The sequence below is a fragment of the Neoarius graeffei genome, chromosome 2, assembly GCF_027579695.1.
Source record: "Neoarius graeffei isolate fNeoGra1 chromosome 2, fNeoGra1.pri, whole genome shotgun sequence".
In the NCBI taxonomy this organism is placed as follows: domain Eukaryota; kingdom Metazoa; phylum Chordata; class Actinopteri; order Siluriformes; family Ariidae; genus Neoarius; species Neoarius graeffei.
This window is the reverse complement of record NC_083570.1, coordinates 44,484,890-44,504,062: the sequence shown is the minus strand read 5'-3', so window position 1 is coordinate 44,504,062 and position 19,173 is coordinate 44,484,890. Positions and strand designations below refer to the sequence as shown.

Below are 19,173 nucleotides of genomic sequence, written 5' to 3'. Positions count from 1 at the left end.
CATTGGATGCCTGTGATCTTCAGGCCCTCAGGAGACACTGCATTAAAAGCAGACCCGTGTCTGTAGTGGAAATCACTGTATGGGCTCAGGAACACTTCAGAAAACCATCGTCTGTTAAAACAGTTCATTACTGCATCCACACATGCAAGTTAAAACCAGATATAAACAATATCCAGAAACACCGCCACCTTCTCTGGGCCCGAGCTCTTTTATGATGGACTGAGGCGAAGTAGAAAATTGTCCTGAGGTCTGATGAATCAAAAGTAGAAATTATTTTTAGAAATCATGGACACCACGTCCTCCAGGCTAAAGAGGAGAGGAGACCATCTGGCTTGTTATCAGTGCACAGTTCAAAAGCAGCATCTATGACTGTATGAGGGTGCATTAGTGCACATGACATGGGTAGCTTGTACATCTGGGAAGGCATCATTAATGCTGAATGAGATATAAATGTTTCAGTGCAATATGCTGCCATCCAGGGCGGCACGGTGGTGTAGTGGTTAGCGCTGTCGCCTCACAGCAAGAAGGTCCTGGGTTCGAACCCCGGGTCCGGCGAGGGCCTTTCTGTGTGGAGTTTGCATGTTGTCCGCGTGGGTTTCCTCCGGGTGCTCCGGTTTCCCCCACAGTCCAAAGACATGCAGGTTAGGTTAACTGGTGACTCTAAATTGACCGTAGGTGTGAATGTGAGTGTGAATGGTTGTCTGTGTCTATGTGTCAGCCCTGTGATGACCTGGCGACTTGTCCAGGGTGTACCCCGCCTTTCGCCCGTAGTCAGCTGGGATAGGCTCCAGCTTGCCTGCGACCCTGTAGAACAGGATAAAGCGGCTAGAGATAATGAGATGAGATGCTGCCATCCAGACAAAATCTTTTTCAGGGAAGGCCTTCCTTCTTTCAGCAAGACAATGCCAAACCGCTTTCAGCACATATTAAAACTGCATGGCTCCGTAGTAAAAGAGTTCGGGTGCTAAACTGGCCTGACTGCAGTCCAGACCTGTCTCCCATTTAAAACATTTGGCGCATTATGAAGGGCAAAATATGACAAAGGAGACCCCGAACTGTTGAGCAACTGAAATTGTTTATCAGGCAAGAATGGGGTGACATTTCTCTTTCAAAACTACAGCAATTGGTCTCCTCAGTTCCCAAATGTTTACAGAGTGTTGTTAAAAGTAGAGGTGATGCAACGTAGTGGTAAACATGCCCCTGTCCCAACTTTTTTGAAATGTGTTGCTGACATCAAATTCAAAATGAGCATGTATTTTTCAAAAAAACAATAAAATTTCTCAGTTTCAACATTTGGTTGGTTGTCTTTGTACTATTTTGAATGAAACATCGGGTTTCCATGATTTGCAAATTATTGCATTCTGTTTTTATTTACAGTTTACACAGCGTCCCAACTTTTTTGGAACTGTGGTTGTAGAACAATACTGAAACGTTAGAACTATGAAATAACATATGGAACATATATGGAATTATGTGGTAAACAAAAAAGTTTTAAAAAAGCAAAACAAAATATGTTCCATACTTTAGGTTCTTCAGAGTAGCCAGTGTTTACGTTGATGACGCTTTGCGCACTACTGGCATTATCTTAACCAGCTTCATGAGGTAGTCACCTGGAATGCTTTTCCATGAACAGGTGTGCCTCGTCAAAAGTTAATTAGTGCAATTTCTTGCCTTCTTAATGCGTTTGAGACCAAACAGTAAATAGTAAATAATAACAATATAGTAAAAATAGCCCTATTCCATCCACAACTGTAGTAATCCATATTATATCATGAACCGCTCGATTACTGCTCGATTAAAAAGAAACAACATCCATCAGTACTTTAAGACATGAACAAGTGTCTTTTAATTATCTCATCTCATCATCTCTAGCCACTTTATCCTCCTACAGGGTCGCAGGTAAGCTGGAGCCTATCCCAGCTGACTATGGGCGAAAGGCGGGGTACACCCTGGACAAGTTGCCAGGTCATCACAGGGCTGACACATAGACACAGACAACCATTCACACTCACATTCACACCTACGGTCAATTTAGAGTCACCAGTTAACCTAACCTGCATGTCTTTGGACTGTGGGGGAAACCGGAGCACCCGGAGGAAACCCACGCGGACATGGGGAGAACATGCAAACTCCACACAGAAAGGCCCTCGCCGGCCACGGGGCTCGAACCCGGACCTTCTTGCTGTGAGGCGACAGTGCTAACCACTACACCACCGTACCGCCTGTCTTTTAATTAATAAAAAATAAAGAAAAAAACCCCATTTAATTCGAAGGTGTGTCCAAATTTTTGACTGGTACTGTATATGTTGGACTTATTACAGTTGGCATGATACCACTTTTTGTTTCTGGAACCTTGAGTATTAGTTGATATTGACATTCAACCCATATTATCTTATTTATTATCTTATTTAAAAACTACTAAGCTTCAAAACGTGTGTGTGTGTGTGTGTGTGTGTGTGTGTGTGTGTGTGTGTGTTTAACTGAAACACTTCCCAGTTAAAATTCCACACAAAAAAATCACTTCCACCAATCCTAACCAAATAAACATTTCCAGTTCCAGAAAGAATTTACTTTACCAAATCCAGTTCAAATCTTTGCCATATGTTGCATTTTTGCTGGTATCGGGCCGATGTCAATACTGGGTTCAGTCAGATTGGTGCCATTTCTAATGTTTAGATTTTCTATTATATGGTTTCTATCAATAGGTCATCCCAATTCTAACCACTGTACATCTATGACACGTCACCAATAAGCAAAATAACACACACTTGGAAAGCATGGTAGTATCGCACATTGGGGATTATTGCAGTATTGGCCAATAATTTTTTTTTTTTTACGTGCACCCATGCTGTCTCTTGTGTGAATTTAGAAATATTGTGCTAATTGGTTTATACTGTAGCTACTAGAGAAATCTTATTGCATATACATACATATATACAGAACACCACAACAATGTCTAATACAGGCAGCATGAGCAGAAGTAAGGACAGGTCCTTGAAGCAAAGCAAGCGTAAGTGTGTCATGCTCAGGTGGGAAACAGTGAGAGAAAAGTGAGCAATGGTGTGTCATTGTATGTGCATGAGTGTGTGTGAGTACATGCATGTGGTGAAAGAAAGTCCACATTGCTGTATTCATGTGATCAGATCAAATTGTGCTCTCAGTGATCAAGTGTTTGTGGAAAACCAAAATACACCCTTGCACACAGGGAAGTGAAGGTGCTCTGGGTGGAGATTAAGGATGGCTAGAAAGGAGGAAAGGAAAAGGTTGCATATGACCTACCTGGTGGAGACACCTCAAGGGAAATCTCAGCTGGAAGGACAGCCTCCCCAGTGCCTGCGGCAACATTCTCTGAGTGTGTGACAAACACAGCGCCAATGCAAGCACCACTTTCACAGCATGAAGCGTTAAACGTCTCACACATTCGATTATAAAACACAAACACATAGATGCAAGATGCAATACTGCAGACATACTGACACATATGCGTATACACAGGATATAAGCAAGACACAACAGCTTTCAGGATACCGTACACACACACACACACACACACACACAATATCTGTACAGTAAAGGAATTAGGACAAACGCCAGTGAAAGAAATCTGAAATTCATTACATTACAGTCATTTAGCAGACACTCTTATCCAGAGTGGTGTACAGCATACCCAGAGCAGCCTGGAGAGCGGTTGGGGGTTAGGTGCCTTGCTCAAGGGCACTTTCACCATTCATACTGGTCCAGGGAATCAAACCAATGACCTTTTGGTTCCAAAGCTGTTTCTCTAACCATTCAGTTATGGCTTCCCAATGACTTTTTTTTTTTACAAGTTTTGTTTTTCTACTTTGGTCATATGACAGTAGAGAACAATCTCCTTTAGTAATCACCTCATTAAAACATTCAAGGATAGATCAAGTAGAAAGGTCACTGAGCTCTAAGGGTAGTTGTTTTTCTGCAAGACAGAAAAATATCCACGTCTGCCAAATTATTTTAAATATCTCGTTGACCATAGCATCTGAAATTTCATCAGTATTCCACCCTCTAGCTCAAGGAAAAAATTTCCCAAAGTGTGTTAAGACATTGAAACCATTGACACTATGGGGTCACTAGCTGCTGCTCTATCTGACATGACATCAGTATGGACTCTGGTGGGCTTTGGATTGGCCATCAAATACCAGCACTGGGGCTCTTTGAGGATGTTATAAAGCAGATGTTCTCATCAGCGCTGATCTCAGAACAGCACTGAGTAGTGTGAATAGAGCGATCATATATTTATAATCGAAATCCCTCAGTCTTGGCCTTAATTCGTCAACAAAAGAGCAGAAAAGTGCAGAGTAAAGCATGGAAAAGTCCAAGTCAAGACAATCTTGAAGCTAAACAAACCCTTGAACACAAAGATAAGCCATCTCTGTTTACTGAAATCATCTTAACAATTGAGGCTTGAAAGTGATGTGTATTTTGGCATCTTTCACCTTTTATACAACGAGACAAACTTATATTACTCACCTTCAGGCTGACCATCATCTGTAAAAAAAAAAAAAAAGGATCATGAATGAAGAATAATTTATTTCTGGGGCAGATATCCATTATTTCAGTGTAATCTACTAATTGCGTAGCTTTACCAATATTGGTGGGTGGCACAGTAGTGTAGTGGCTCGCACTGTTGCCTCACAGCAAGAAGGTTCTGGGTTTGAGCCCAGTGGCTGACGGGGCCCTTTCTGTATGGAACTTGCATGTTCCCCCTGTGTCTGCATGGGTTTCCTCCCAGTCCAAAGACATGCAGTTTGGCAAATTGGCTACTCTAAATTGCCCGTGTGTGTGTGACTGGTTGTTTCCCAAGCCCAGAAATGGGAGGGTTGTGGGAGGGAAGGGCATCTGGTGTAAAACTATGCTCCAATTAATATGACATGTGGATCAACAGGGTCCACATGGACCCCGACCTGGCAACAGTGCTGGACGAGGAAGAAGAAGTTATTATTTAAGGTTCTTAGTAACATTTTCTGCTGTATTTTATAACTAGTGTTTCCGCTAAGCTCTCGTCTCATCTCCTGCGCTGTCAAAACCCCTTTGAGCTCAGGTACTTGTTTGTAGAAATGGTATGTATGAAACATATATTACATGATGTCAGTACTGACTTCTGAGCCACCACCACTATGGTTCTCCCCTCCCTTTGCCCTGGTTACTCGCCCAGTCTCCTATGAATCCTGGGAAGACGCCAGGCAATTGCAGTGCCTAGAGGAATCACAGAGACCAGCTGTTCCATTTCTGTCCCCTTGTTGACTCAAAGGCCATGTCAAACACTGCTGCTGAGAATGAGCCAGAAGAGACACCTGTGCTTCGTTCCTCTTTTAGCCATCGGATATTTTTGACTTTTTGCAGCTTTCCAGTGTCCTGCTTGTTTTCTTATCTGTCTATCATGGTATACGTTATCATTTCTCTTCTCTCTTTGATAATCCTATCAAAAAAATAAATACATACAAGCAAATCTTCCACCAAATTGTTTAGTATTTCAATTTTTTTTCATTTATATGAAATAACCTTTCTTTGTTGTAATCTATCTTTTCTTTTCTATCGTCTGAGAGACAAAATGTCAAGAGGGAACATTCGAATGTCTATAAAGATTCCTCCACAAAACACCATATTCTTCAGCCATGAATGTGTCACACGTCTCTTTTTGAAGTCACGGTTCAGCTTTGGATGTGATATGGCTTGCTGCCCAGACTCCCTCTTGTGTCTTCACACCAGGAATGTAACTGATGGGGCAGGTATGCTCAGCTGTCACTGCCCCTTGTTGTGTGGACAGACAGGATCATACCGACCCACCCTGAGCCAAACTGCTGTCCCTGTCTCACCAATTTTATATAAACTGCCTAACATGGTTCCTACATACTAAAGAGCATTTTCTTCCATGTCCTGTTTTTAATCTGTGAGAGTATGAGGATGATTAATGCTATATGAAGCACAGGATTTTATCAGGTCAGAATAAAAAATCATATAAGTAGAAAAAATATATAGGACTCCAAGATGCACAACACACAGAATAGGAAACTAAACTGGGAATGAATAGAGGCCTTCCAGAAATGCCGTTTGTGTTTATGCAATTTATGTTGTGATGAAGTAAGACATGAGATGAATGATGCAGTCTTTGGCAGGGGTAAACAGCCAGAGTGATGGCTGACTGTAAATAAAGTGAGGTGTAGACATGGGCTTTCCCTGACCTGTGAGGTCTCTGAGGTTAGACAATGCCTACAATGAGAATTGTCCTAGACGCATGACTTTGACTAAACACTGCCGTCATGTGTTACTATTTTGATATACATTGCTTTCTGGGTTTCTAATGCACATGATGCAAACATGTAACCTGTCATCCATATTGGGAACACCACAAGAGTCAAAGTTCAAATAGACAAGAGCTCAAGATTCCTAGCATGGTATGGGCATAGAGTAATTGAAGAAGAGTAAAAGATCTAAAGAGAGAGACAGATTATGTGTGTGTGTGTGAGAGAGAGAGAGAGAGAGAGAGAGAGAGAGAGAGAGAGAGGAATAAGGATTAAAAGTCTGCTCATTCTGAACTATTCCCGGGTCGAGGAATCCAGTTCCCGAGAGTCCTTCACCCAACTCAATCCTCATCCTGCTTTTTTTGAGCCCCTGCAATTTGGATCAACCAAAACATTTTCTCCTTCAGCTGCCCTCTATATTTATTAGAATTTTTTTTAATTTATTTAAATAAAAACCCCTGGCCATTAACTCTGTCTCACACAGTGTAGATGTCAGCTATTTACGGAAAATGCCTTCGTGAAGAGGCAGCCAAGCTCTGTTGCTGAGCAAGTCAAGTCTGTAATCTGGAAACTTCTAAACCTAAAGCATTTCTAGCTGAAATGCTATCACGGCTATCTTGATTCGCATGTGCACTACATTTCCATCGTGATACCACTTCGACTAATGTGCTAATGGAACTGTAGTCGAAGGATCAACAACACGATTGTCCACTACGTATGATTGTTGTGTGACAGCTGTGCTATCCATCTTGAGCTCTTGCACAGACTCTGCATGCTGATCCCACATTTACCGTACACACATGGTGCTGGTGATTTGGGCCATGTTTGAGCACCATCAAAATAACTGAGTGACATGCTAGTCTTGCAAAGCCTCTTTTTCCATCATGTAATCCTTATTATCCCGAGATGGAAGGAGCCGTTTAGGAGCATTACCTCGACTGGAAAGTATTGCAGGCAGATCATAGCACATAGATGTGACAACCTGACAGCAAAGGAAACCATTCATATCAATGGTGACAAATTTGTGACAGATGTCATACATAGAAATCAAATGGAGTGGGAAAAAAAAAGGCTAGGGCCCTGTGGGAATATTGCACAAAACAGACCAGAAAGGAGAAACGGAGAAAAGCAGCTCCTGTCTTAATCCTCCATTTATTTCCATAATGTTGTGCCCTGTTACTTTGTCCACATAATAACCCCTTACATATCCATCCCATCCCAAACATCCGCTTGGCCCTCTTGTAATCTGCCAAGCTGCCAGAATGGCATCATCCATTATGGATGAAAATGCTAGACACCCTGCTTCCTTCCACAGACCCGGGACTCACCACCATTGCCTCCACCCTCCTAATAACCTTGAGCACCTAATCCTATCCATCAGCGACACACTCATAACATTAATAGCTTTTTTTTAAATAAAGCGCACTCTGTGTCTCCTCCTCTTTTCTCGTTCCTTCACTGGCTGAGCTCAGAGTCTTAAGGCCAAAGTCAATTTCTGAATTCTAGAGAGTTGATCTCAAAGCTTTGGATGGCGCTAGGATCACTTTGGACATATCATATCATATCATTTACATGTGGATGTGGTTTTTAAAAAAAAGAAAGAAAAAAATAGAAATGATGACCTCATTATATAATGTAGTATGATGCAATATTTCTTGGCAATACCATATCGAACCCAGAATACAGAACTCTTCGAAGAGATGCAGTGATACTTATCTCAATCCTTCAGGAAGGTTCTTTATTTCCTGATAAATGTGTGTGTGTGTGTGTGCTGAGTTGTGGCATGTTGCCTACACTGTGTCACTCATACCTTTCCTTGCAGGCTCAGGCATCTTGAGCTGTGTTCCACTAGATGTATCACCAGATGAGAGCCCACTACCCTGAGTTACTGTTGCGGATTGGAGATGGCACCCAAGTCCTTCACCCTGCAGACTGTAAGGAGGAAGAAAAGATGAAGAATGCCTCAAGAGAGAGCTGAGCTAAAGATGAGAAGATGGCAGTCCCTTGGTGACAGAAGAAGTGGCAGAACTGAGAGAGACAGACTAAATGGGTTTATATAGCACTGGCCTGGGCCACTCCTCTATCTGTTTGATCATGATGCCCAAAATCATCTGAGTCCCCTCTCACCCCCCTTACAACAGTTTAGGGGATTAGGGGTGGCTTTAACTCCCATCCCCTTCATGCCGCTGATGAGGAATGACCAGAGCATGACAGAGGTGAGGGTTCGACTTTGAACAATGTTCAAAATTGTGATCAATTCCCAGATCAAATCATTTTGGGGAAACAATTTTGTGGAGTTTTCATGTGGCTTTAGAATGAAAAATCTCTACTGTCCTACATAACTAGGGTTGGTAAAAATCTAATACTCATAATGAGGACATAGTGAGTTCTTGAGAATTGCTCAATGCTAAATACAACCCCAAATAAGAAAAAGCTGGGACGGTATGGAAAATGCAGATACAAAAAGAAAGCAGTAATTTCTAAATTTACTTTGACTTGTATTTCATTACAGACAGTATGAACCCAAAACGTTTCATGTTTTGTCTGGTCAACTTCATTTCATTTGTTCATATACATCCATTCCTGTGTTTCAGGCTTCCAGAAAAAAGTTGGGACGGGGTAATTTAGGGTTTTAGTAGGCATCTATTGTTTAGTAGAATTAAACTGTTTAGTAAAACAATTAAATGATGATGTGATTTGAAACAGGTGATGTCAACAGGTAACTGTAATCATAGTTTTGTACAAAATCAGTATCCTGGAAAGGCCTAGCCTTTGAGGAGCAAAGATGGGCCAAGGACGTTCAGTTTGTCAACAAATGTTGAGAAAATAAACAATGTTCCTCAAAGAAGGATACGAAGGGATTTGGACATTTCACCCTCTACGGTCCATAATATCATTAAATGATGCAAGGAATCTGAAGGAATTTCAGTGGGTAAAGGGCAAGGGCACAAGCCAAAGCTGAACACCCATGACCTCTGATCCCTCAGGTGGCACTGCACCAAGAACCATCATTCATCTCTAGCTGATATAATCACACGGGCTCAGGATTACTTTGGCAAACCTTTGTCAAGCACTACAGTACAGAGTTACATCTATAAAAACTTTACTGTGCAAAAAGGAAGCCTTGTGCTAACTGTGTCCAGAAGTGCTGTTAACTTCTCTGGGCTCTGAGGCATCTGGGACGGACCATCACACAGTGGAAATGTGTACTGTGATCAGATGAATCAGTATTCCAGGTCTTTTCTTGTGAGAAATGGATGTGCTCTGGACCAGACGAAAAGGACCATCCAGACTTGGGCGGCACGGTGGTGTACTGTAAGTGGTTAGCACGGTTGCCTCACAGCAAGAAGGTTCTGGGTTCGAGCCCAGCGGCCGGCAGGGGCCTTTCTGTGTGGAGTTTGCATGTTCTCCCCATGTCTGCGTGGGTTTCCTCTGGGTGCTCTGGTTTCCTCCACAGCTCAAAGACATGTGGTTAGGTTAATATAGGACGGCCTTGGGCTGAGGTGCCCTTGAGCGAGGCACCTAACTCCTGACTGCTCCCCGGGCGCTGTTAGCATGGCTGCCCACCGCTCTGGGTATGTGTGTGTGTGCTCATTGCTCACGTGCATGTGTGTGTTCACTGCTTCAGATGGGTTAAATGCAGAGAGGAATTTCACAAGTGTGTGATGAATAAAGTTGTGCTTTCTTAAAACTGTTACCAGCAACAAGTTCAAAAGTTAGGGTGTTTCATGGTATGGAGTTGTATCAGTGCCCTTGGCAAAGGTAACTTACACTTCTGTGATGGCAGCATTAATGCAGAAAAGAACACTGAGATTTTGGAGCAACGTGTGTTGCCTTCAAGACAACATCTTTCCCAGGGAGATTTCAAAAAGACAATGCAAAACCACATCACTGCACACATTGCAAAGGCATGGCTGCGGAAGAAGAGGGTGCCTGTGAGAACATGTGGTGAATTTTGAAACGAAAAGGGTGATAATGATGACCCTGTACTGTTGCACACCCTAAGACCCATTTGCAGGAAGAATGGGACAAAATACCACCTGAAACACTTCATCACTTGGTGTCTTCAGTCCCAAAACATCTTGTAAGTGTTGTGAGGAGGAATGGCAGCATTATAAAGTGGTAAATGCTTTACAGTCCTAACTTTTTTGAAATGCATTGCAATAACCAAAATTGAAATAATTGTTTCTTTAAAAATAACAATAAAATTCACTAGTTAAACATCAAATAATGTGCTGTTGTATTGTTTTGATTGCAATACAAGTCAAAGATTATTTAGAAATCATTGGTTTCAGTTTTAATTTCAACATACCGCTCCAACATTTTCTCATTTGGGGTTGTACAAATCTTCCAGCTGCTTTATCTAAATTTTACTGTCAGTCTGGAATCCCTGCTTTTATAGTCATTTATACGCTTTATAGTCCTTATTTAGCTAGCATATTAAAAGTGATTGATATAGCAAGAGACATGGAGAATGCTATGGATATTATTTAGTGCTGAATTCTTAGTTTAAGCACCAGAATTTCACTCAAAGACTTCTGTGCATATGTGAATGAAAAAGTAGTTCTTCACTGAACTTTCTGCCAATATTCAGAAATCAGTTTAAACCCTTTGGTGACTGACCCCTTGAAAATGGTTCCTCCAGGAACGATGACTTTTCAGTTGTCAAGACAACGGAAAAACTAAAATACAAAAACAGAAAGATACATCACAATGCTCTTGTGCACAAAACAAAATGCTCTTGTATTTTAGTTTTTCCGTTGTCTTGACAACTGAAACGTCATCGTTCCTGGAGGAACCATTTTCAAGGGGTCAGTCACCAAAGGGTTAAGTGTTGTTGGATGGAGACAATACAACTGTAGAAGTGGTGCTGGCATTCAATCACTCATTCAGTATCTATACTACTTATCCATTGTGGGTCACGGGGGAAGCTGGAGCCAATCCCAGCTGACTTTGGGTGAGAGGTGGGGTTCATTCTGGACAGGTCACCAATCTATCACAGGGCTAGTACCAAGACAAACAACCATTCACACTCACACCTATGGGTAATTTAGAGTAGCCAGTTGACCTGATCCACATGTCTTTGGACTGTGGGAGGAAACTGGAGCACCCAGAGGAAACCCACAAGGACAACATGCAAACTCTACACAGAAAAACCCTAATCAGCTGCAAGGTTCAAACCCAGAACCTTTTTGCTGTGAGGCGACAGTGAGAACCACTGCACCACCATGCTGTCCTGCTGCTAGAAAGCCCAGCAGTAAATTCTGTTAAGATCTGTGAGCTGTGTTTTTACAGTCTGTATGCCACAATAAATCTTAACTTTTGAGATATACAGTACCACTCAAAAGTTTGTACACCCCTACTAGGGTGCATCAGTTGCCCCCTAAAAATGAAAAGTTCCTCCGATCATGATGCATTTTCGTTTTTATGTTCCTTTTGGTAAGAAAACACACTGGGTGAAATATTTTGACAAAATTCAAAAGTTTAATGGTGGCACCAGGAGCTCAAATTTATGGAAAAAGCTGCTATTTTATGACAAAATTTCGATCACTTTTCATGAAACATTATGGCACCTTATAGAGTATACCAAATATCTTAGATCCACATTTTTAGTACATATTCTAAATATATTATCAAGCACAGTTTGAGTTTTAGCTGTTCATTGAATCATTGTTCAACTACTTTTAAACAATACAAATGTATTATGAATCACATTAATGCTTCTCAATCCCTTGCAAAGGTTCTTAACATGATCTCTGGGTCACAAGAAATCATTAAATGGAGTCCAACATTGTGATTCAAACCTTACGCGGAAACATAAAATAAGCGTTTTTTTGGCAATAAATGAACCTCATGGTGCCACCATTAGACTTTTGAATATGGTCAAAAAAATTTTACAGGATGTCTTTATTGGTGAAAAAGAACACCCAAACAAAAATGCATCAGATTTTATGAAAGTGAGGGCAACTGATGCACCCTAACCCCGACTCATTCATAGGTTTTTCTGTATTGTGACTATTTTCTACATTATAGAATACTGAAGACATCAAAACTATGAAATAACATCTGGAACATATATGGAATTATGTGGTGAACAAAAAAGTATTTAAAAAAATCAAAATATGTTCCATATTTTAGATTCTTCAAAGTAGTCACCGTTTACCTTGATGACGCTTTGCACACTATTGGCATTATCTTAACCAGCTTCATGAGGTAGTCACCTGGAATGCTTTTCAATTAACAAGTGCGCCTTGTGAAAAGTTAATTAGTGCAATTTCTTGCCTTCTTAATGCATTTGAGGTCAAACAGTAAATGATAACAATACAGTAAATAGCCCTATTCCACAATTGTAGTAATCCATATTATGTCAAGAAGCACTCGACTAAGGAAAGAGAAACGACATCCATCATTACTTTAAGACATGAAGGAGTGTCTTTTAATTAATAAAAATAAAGAAAAAACATTGAATTAGAAGGTGTTTCCAGACTTTTGGATGGTACTGTTTTACATGGAAAGAGTTTTTGATAAAAGTTGTTACAGTCATCGAAGATAGTCATACAGTACATCTGGCCATACACCTGCACAGAGCCTTATCAGAGAAGGTAAACAGAATTCTAACAACACTTGAAGTCAGCCCAGGAAGTCCATCAATCACAATTTTACAAGGACACTTTTATACCTTGTATATAATGCCATTATATTTTTCATCTCATCTCATCTCATTATCTCTAGCCACTTTATCTTGTTCTACAGGGTCGCAGGCAAGCTGGAGTCTATCCCAGCTGACTACGGGCGAAAGGCGGGGTACACCCTGGACAAGTCGCCAGATCATCACAGGGCTGACACAGACAACCATTCACACTCACATTCACACCTACGGTCAATTTAGAGTCACCAGTTAGCCTAACCTGCATGTCTTTGGACTGTGGGGGAAACCGGAGCACCCGGAGGAAACCCACACGGACACGGGGAGAACATGCAAACTCCACACAGAAAGGCCCTTGCCGGCCACGGGGCCCGAACCCGGACCTTCCTGCTGTGAGGCGACAGCGCTAACCACTACACCACCGTGCCGCCATTATATTTTTATTGAAATAAATTTTAATATTTATTTTAATGATAGGCTTCAAGATTAACAGATTAATCATAAACCTAGTTTTGATCAGATGCCAAAAAACTGATGAACATATCATTTTTTAAATACATCTATTGGGTTTAATGACCCAGAGGAGTGTCTTCTTTCCTGTGGCATTAACTAATGTCCGTCATTGATATTTTCATCCACTTCTCTCTTAGCAATTTATGATTTAACATTTCTTTGGAACTAAATAGTGACTAGAAGCCAATGCAGTGCAATAACACTGAATTTGGGAATAATTCCACATCTACTATCTAGCTTTATCGGGTCGCTGACTGCAGCTAGACTGTTGTTCAACCCATTGGCTGTTGACTAAGGTGTATCTATAAAGGTTTTGATGTGGAAGGGGAGGAAAAACATGGTTCCTTATATAGGACTGTGACCCTATTCCATCTGGGTTTGACTGTGAAATGAGGTGCATTGAAATGCACACCAAATGATAGACTACAATTACAGTACTTCAATTGGATCAGATACTGCTTCACTGACACATAAGTTACTGACAGGCCAGCTATTGGTGCTCTAATGCTGCAGTGCTGCGCAACTGGTCAAGCTGAAAGTATGTGGCCTTTATTGGTGAGTGGCCCATTTATAACGCTGAGCGGGCTCCAGTGGTAAATGCAGGGCTTAGGTGCAGTATCATGTGGGCCTGATACAAAGAACAAATAAAACCATTTGGGAGTGCCTGGGCTGCACAAGGGTTCATATCACACTAGAGGTTTTAGCTATGAGGTCACCAGCCTCGAGTTCAGAAATAATGGAACAAGCTGTCATAGTGCTACATGTTTGGATACATGAGCAGGTCCAAGCACAAGCAGGCACATATGCACATACACACAAAATGAAAACTAAATGAACAACCTAAAAATATTTTTAGTGCTTGTGTTGCTGAAAAGGGCAACGGCTGATATATAGTGAGCCCCTCCATCACTTAAATCACTGCCAGTTCCATGCTAAAATCCTTGTGGCTGACATAATAATTTCAAAAATATTATCCAGCAGTGCAAAAGTAGGAGATTTGGCCTACAATATCATACAGCTTTAGATCTCATCTCATTATCTCTAGCCGCTTTATCCTGTTCTACAGGGTCGCAGGCAAGCTGGAGCCTATCCCAGTTGACTATGGGCGAAAGGCGGGGTACACCCTGGACAAGTCGCCAGGTCATCACAGGGCTGACACATAGACACAGACAACCATTCACACTCACATTCACACCTACGGTCAATTTAGAGTCACCAGTTAACCTAACCTGCATGTCTTTGGACTGTGGGGGAAACCGGAGCACCCAGAGGAAACCCACGCGGACACGGGGAGAACATGCAAACTCCACACAGAAAGGCCCTCGCCGGCCACGGGGCTCGAACCCGGACCTTCTTGCTGTGAGGCGACAGCGCTAACCACTACACCACCATGCCGCCCCGGGGGAAAAACATAAAAAATAAAAAACGTACAATAAGCTGGTTGCATAAGTATGCACACCCTTAAACTAATACTTTGTTGAAGCACCTTTTGATTTAACTACAGCATTCAGTCTTTTTGGGTCGGAGTCTATCAGCCTGCCACATCTAGACTTGGCAATATTTGCCCACTCTTCCTTGCAAAAGAGCTCCAGATCTGTCAGATTGTGAGGGCGTCTCTTGTGCACAGCCCTCTTCAGGTCACCCCACAGATTTTCAATTGGATTTAGGTCTGGGCTCTGGCTGGGCCATTACAAAACTTTTTGGGGGTGATTGTCGTGCTAAAAGATGAAATTCCTCTTCATCTTCAGCTTTCTAGCAGACACCTGAAGGTTTTGGGCCAAAATTGACTGGTATTTAAAACTGTTCATAATTCCCTCCACCTTGACTAAAGCCCCTGTTCCAGCTGAAGAAAAACAACCCCAAAACATGATGCTGCCACCACCATGCTTCACCGTGGGTATGGTGTTCCTTTGGTTTCTTTCCTTGGTTTCATCAGATCATAACACATTTTCCCACATGCTTTTGGGAGAGCTGATGTATTTTTATTTTTTGCAAAATTTAGCCAGGCCTGGATGTTTTTTTTTTTTACCCTGCCTCATAGTCCAGACATATGGAGAATGCAGGAGATTGTCACATGTAGTACACAACCAGTACTTGCCAGAAATCCCTGCAGCTCCTTCAGTGTTGCTGTCGGCCTCTTGGCAGCCTCCCTGACCAGTTCTCGTCTTGTCTTTTCATCAATTTTGGAGGGACGTCCAGTTCTCACTAATGTCACTGTTGTCCCATATTTTCTCCACTTCTTGATGACTGTCTTCACTGTGCTCCATGGTATATCTAATGCCGTGGAAATGTCTTTGTACCCTTCTCCTGACTGATACCTTTCAACAATGAGATCCCTTTGATGCTTTGTAAGCTCTCTGTGAACCCTGGCTTTTGCTGGAGGATGAAACTGAGTAAATGTCTGAACTTTATTTGGGGTTAATCAGAGTCATTTTAACTGATGGCAGGTGTGAACCCAAAAAGACTGAATGCTGTAATTAAATCAAAAAGTGCTTCAACAAAGTATTAGTTTAAGGGTGTGCACACTTATGCAACCAGCTTATAGTACGTTTTTTTATTTTTTATGTTTTTCCCCCAAACAGATTTGTTTGTTTTTCAATTGAATTGTACAGGTTATAGATCACATTAAAGGTGGGAAAAGTTTTGAAATTATTTATTGTGGTCTCAATTTTTTACATCAGAAAAACCTACGGGGTGTGTACACTTTTTATATCCACTGTATATCTTGAAGCCAACACAATGAACCCAAATCATTCATTCGTCTTCAGGAACTGCTTTATCCTGGACAGGTTCACAGTGGAGCCGGAACTTATCCCGGGAACATTTGATGCAAGGTGGGAGAGTTGGTAAGCCAGAACACTATATACACACATGCACACACATGCTCATTCACCTTTAGACCCAAGGACGATTTAGAGTTGCCGATCCACCTCCTTGCCTGTTTTTGGACATCTGGAGAACCTGAAGGAGCCAACATGGACATGGGGAGAACATGTAAAACTCCACATAAACAGTAAGACAATAACCTAAACTCAGGATAGAACCTGGGGCTCTGTGAGGTGGTGACACTGCACCACTGATTAACAATAATAATAATAATAATAATAATAATAATTGCAGGAAAATTAAATAATTAAATGCTGAATCAACAAAGTAAATGGCAGCCTACAATCATTTAAATCTGAATCTGAATCTAAAAATACAAACGATCTTGCATTCGTAATATTCTCTGAAACGCTGATCCAGAGTTCAGGGGCTGTATTAGAAAAAGATCTGAGTTTCACATGATCCCAAGGATTAAGTGTAAGCCTGTATGACCTGAGTGTAGTGATCAGGATGAGTTAGTGTGCTTCAAAATATGTCAGAGCTGGCCATTAAGGGCTTCAAATATCCAAAGCAAGACTTTATAGTCAGTGCGAAATCCAAGCCAGTGTAAAGTAAATAGGCCTAGAGTGATATGCTGAGTTTATTTTCTTCTTAAGGAACCCACTGCATTCTGGAGAAGCTGACAAGGGCAAAGAAAGAACATCTAACTGACATGTCATGAATGCATGCATCTCAGCATTATGTGTGCTTACTTTGGATTTGTTTCTTAAATTATACAGTGCAAAGGTTACATCTGAGACACAAATAAAAACACAATTCTTCAAGGTCCTTAACCTTAGCTTAGCTTTTGATTGCACAGGATAACCATGAATCTTATTTTTCATATAAAGGATTTCATACCTAATATCAGTATTTCACTTTTATAAGAATACATATAAAAAAGTGTTTTCTATTTAGAAGTACAGGTATTTTCAAATCTACACATTTACATTTTACACAATGTATACACTAACTCTTCCGAAACTGAGTATAATTAGCATAAAAGTGTAAGCCATTACACATCCAAGGGACTTAATACAAAATGAAAACATTAGAGCCTTTTGCATTTAAAATGGTGAAAGGTCCTGACAATTATTTATAACCTTAATTTGGGAATGGCATCTAACGTGTCAACAGAAACAAACCCTTTAGCAATATCGCCATCTGCTGTGAGCAAAGTCCAGTTTTATTTCACCTCATCTGCTCCGGGCAGCTCAAGTTCTCCTTCTATGTACAGTATATCTACTCCCAAACCAAAGACTAACATTATACACTCACCAGCCACTTTAATATTACATTACAGGCATTTAGCAGACGCTCCTATCCAGAGCAACATACAGCAAAACCCTGACGTAGCCACACTACTGGGCAGCTCAGGGAACAGTTGGGTATTAGGCACCTTGCTCAAGAGCACTTCAGCCATTCCTGCTAGTCCAAGGAATTGAACCAGCAACCATTTGGTCCCAAAGCGGTTTCTCTAACCTTTAGGCCATGACGTCCCCTTGCCTTAATAGGAACTTGTTCTGGAGTCTAAGGTCCCTGTTCGTGGGTACCAGGAGTGGAACCCAATGTGGTCTTCTGCTGTTGCATGCTGAGATGCTTTTCTGCTCACCACGGTTGTAAAGAGTTGCTATGAGTTACTATATCCTTCCTGGCAGCTTGAACCAATCTGCCATCTTCCTCTGACCTCTCTTATCAACAAGGCATTTGTTTCCACCTACAGAACTCTCACTCACTCACTCACTCAGTGTTTTTTGTTTTTTGCACCATTCTGTATAAACTCTAGAGACTGCTGTGTGTGAAAACCCCAGCTAATCAGCAGTTTCTGAAATACACAAACCAGTCCATCTGGCTCAAACCAACACCCATACCACACTGAAAGTCACACTTTAAAATCACAGTTTTTCCCATTCGGATGTTTGAACATTTTGAACATTAACTAAAGCTCTTGAGTTGTAGCTGCATGATTTTATGCATTGTGCTGCTGTCAAGGGATTGATGGATTAAATAACTGCGTAAAACAGCAGGTGGATGGGTATACCTAATAACGTGAGTAGTGAGTGTATTTAAAATATGCACAGTATGTGGTATTTTTTATAATTCACAATATAGTTTGCATACATTTTTAAGCCACTTAAATTTCATAAAACCGCAGACTTACTGAACCTATATGCTTTGTCCACAGCTAACGTTAATATCACTAGTGTTAATTGTGTTGTATCTAACATTGACACATTAAACAAACAAATGAGAATTCAGACTGATAATCATCTCATCTCATTATCTCTAGCCGCTTTATCCTTCTACAGGGTCGCAGGCAAGCTGGAGCCTATCCCAGCTGACTACGGGCAAAAGGCGGGGTACACCCTGGACAAGTCGCCAGATCATCACAGGGCTGACACATAGACACAGACAACCATTCACACCTACAGTCAATTTAGAGTCACCAGTTAACCTAACCTGCATGTCTTTGTACTGTGGGGGAAACCGGAGCACACCCACGTGGACACAGGGAGAACATGCAAACTCCACACAGAAAGGCCCTCGCCGGCCACGGGGCTCGAACCCGGACCTTCTTGCTGTGAGGCGACAGCACTAACCACTACACCACCATGCCACCCCGAGTGATAATCAAATTTAGAAAAATGTTAGCAAAAGAATGTGTAAATATTTTACTGTTCATTCCCAGCTGCAAAAAACTTCAAGGTTAATACTGATGGCAAAATGTGTGTGTCAGGGTGTAATGTGAAAAGTGTACAAAAATATCCATACATGTCAACCTACACGGAATGTCCGTATTTTATACGGATTTGATTCAATAAACGTAGTATACAGGCATACAAATAAAGTTTTATACGGATTCTTTAAAAAAAC

At 41.3% G+C, this 19,173-nt stretch overlaps 1 protein-coding gene across 1 annotated transcript in view; it reads right to left on the bottom strand.

The window, feature by feature from the left end:
• The window catches only part of mybpc1 (myosin binding protein C1), a 78,213-nt gene extending 69,910 nt beyond the window's left edge, over positions 1–8,303 (bottom strand). Inside the window, exons 1-3 of the mRNA XM_060914290.1 lie at positions 8,086–8,303; positions 4,504–4,521; positions 3,280–3,348 (exon numbers count right to left, since the gene is read on the bottom strand). Coding sequence (XP_060770273.1) covers positions 3,280–3,348; positions 4,504–4,521; positions 8,086–8,107 — 109 coding nt within the window. The 5' untranslated portion in view covers positions 8,108–8,303. The remainder of the gene's footprint in view (positions 1–3,279; positions 3,349–4,503; positions 4,522–8,085) is intronic.
• Positions 8,304–19,173: the final 10,870 nt, after the last annotated feature.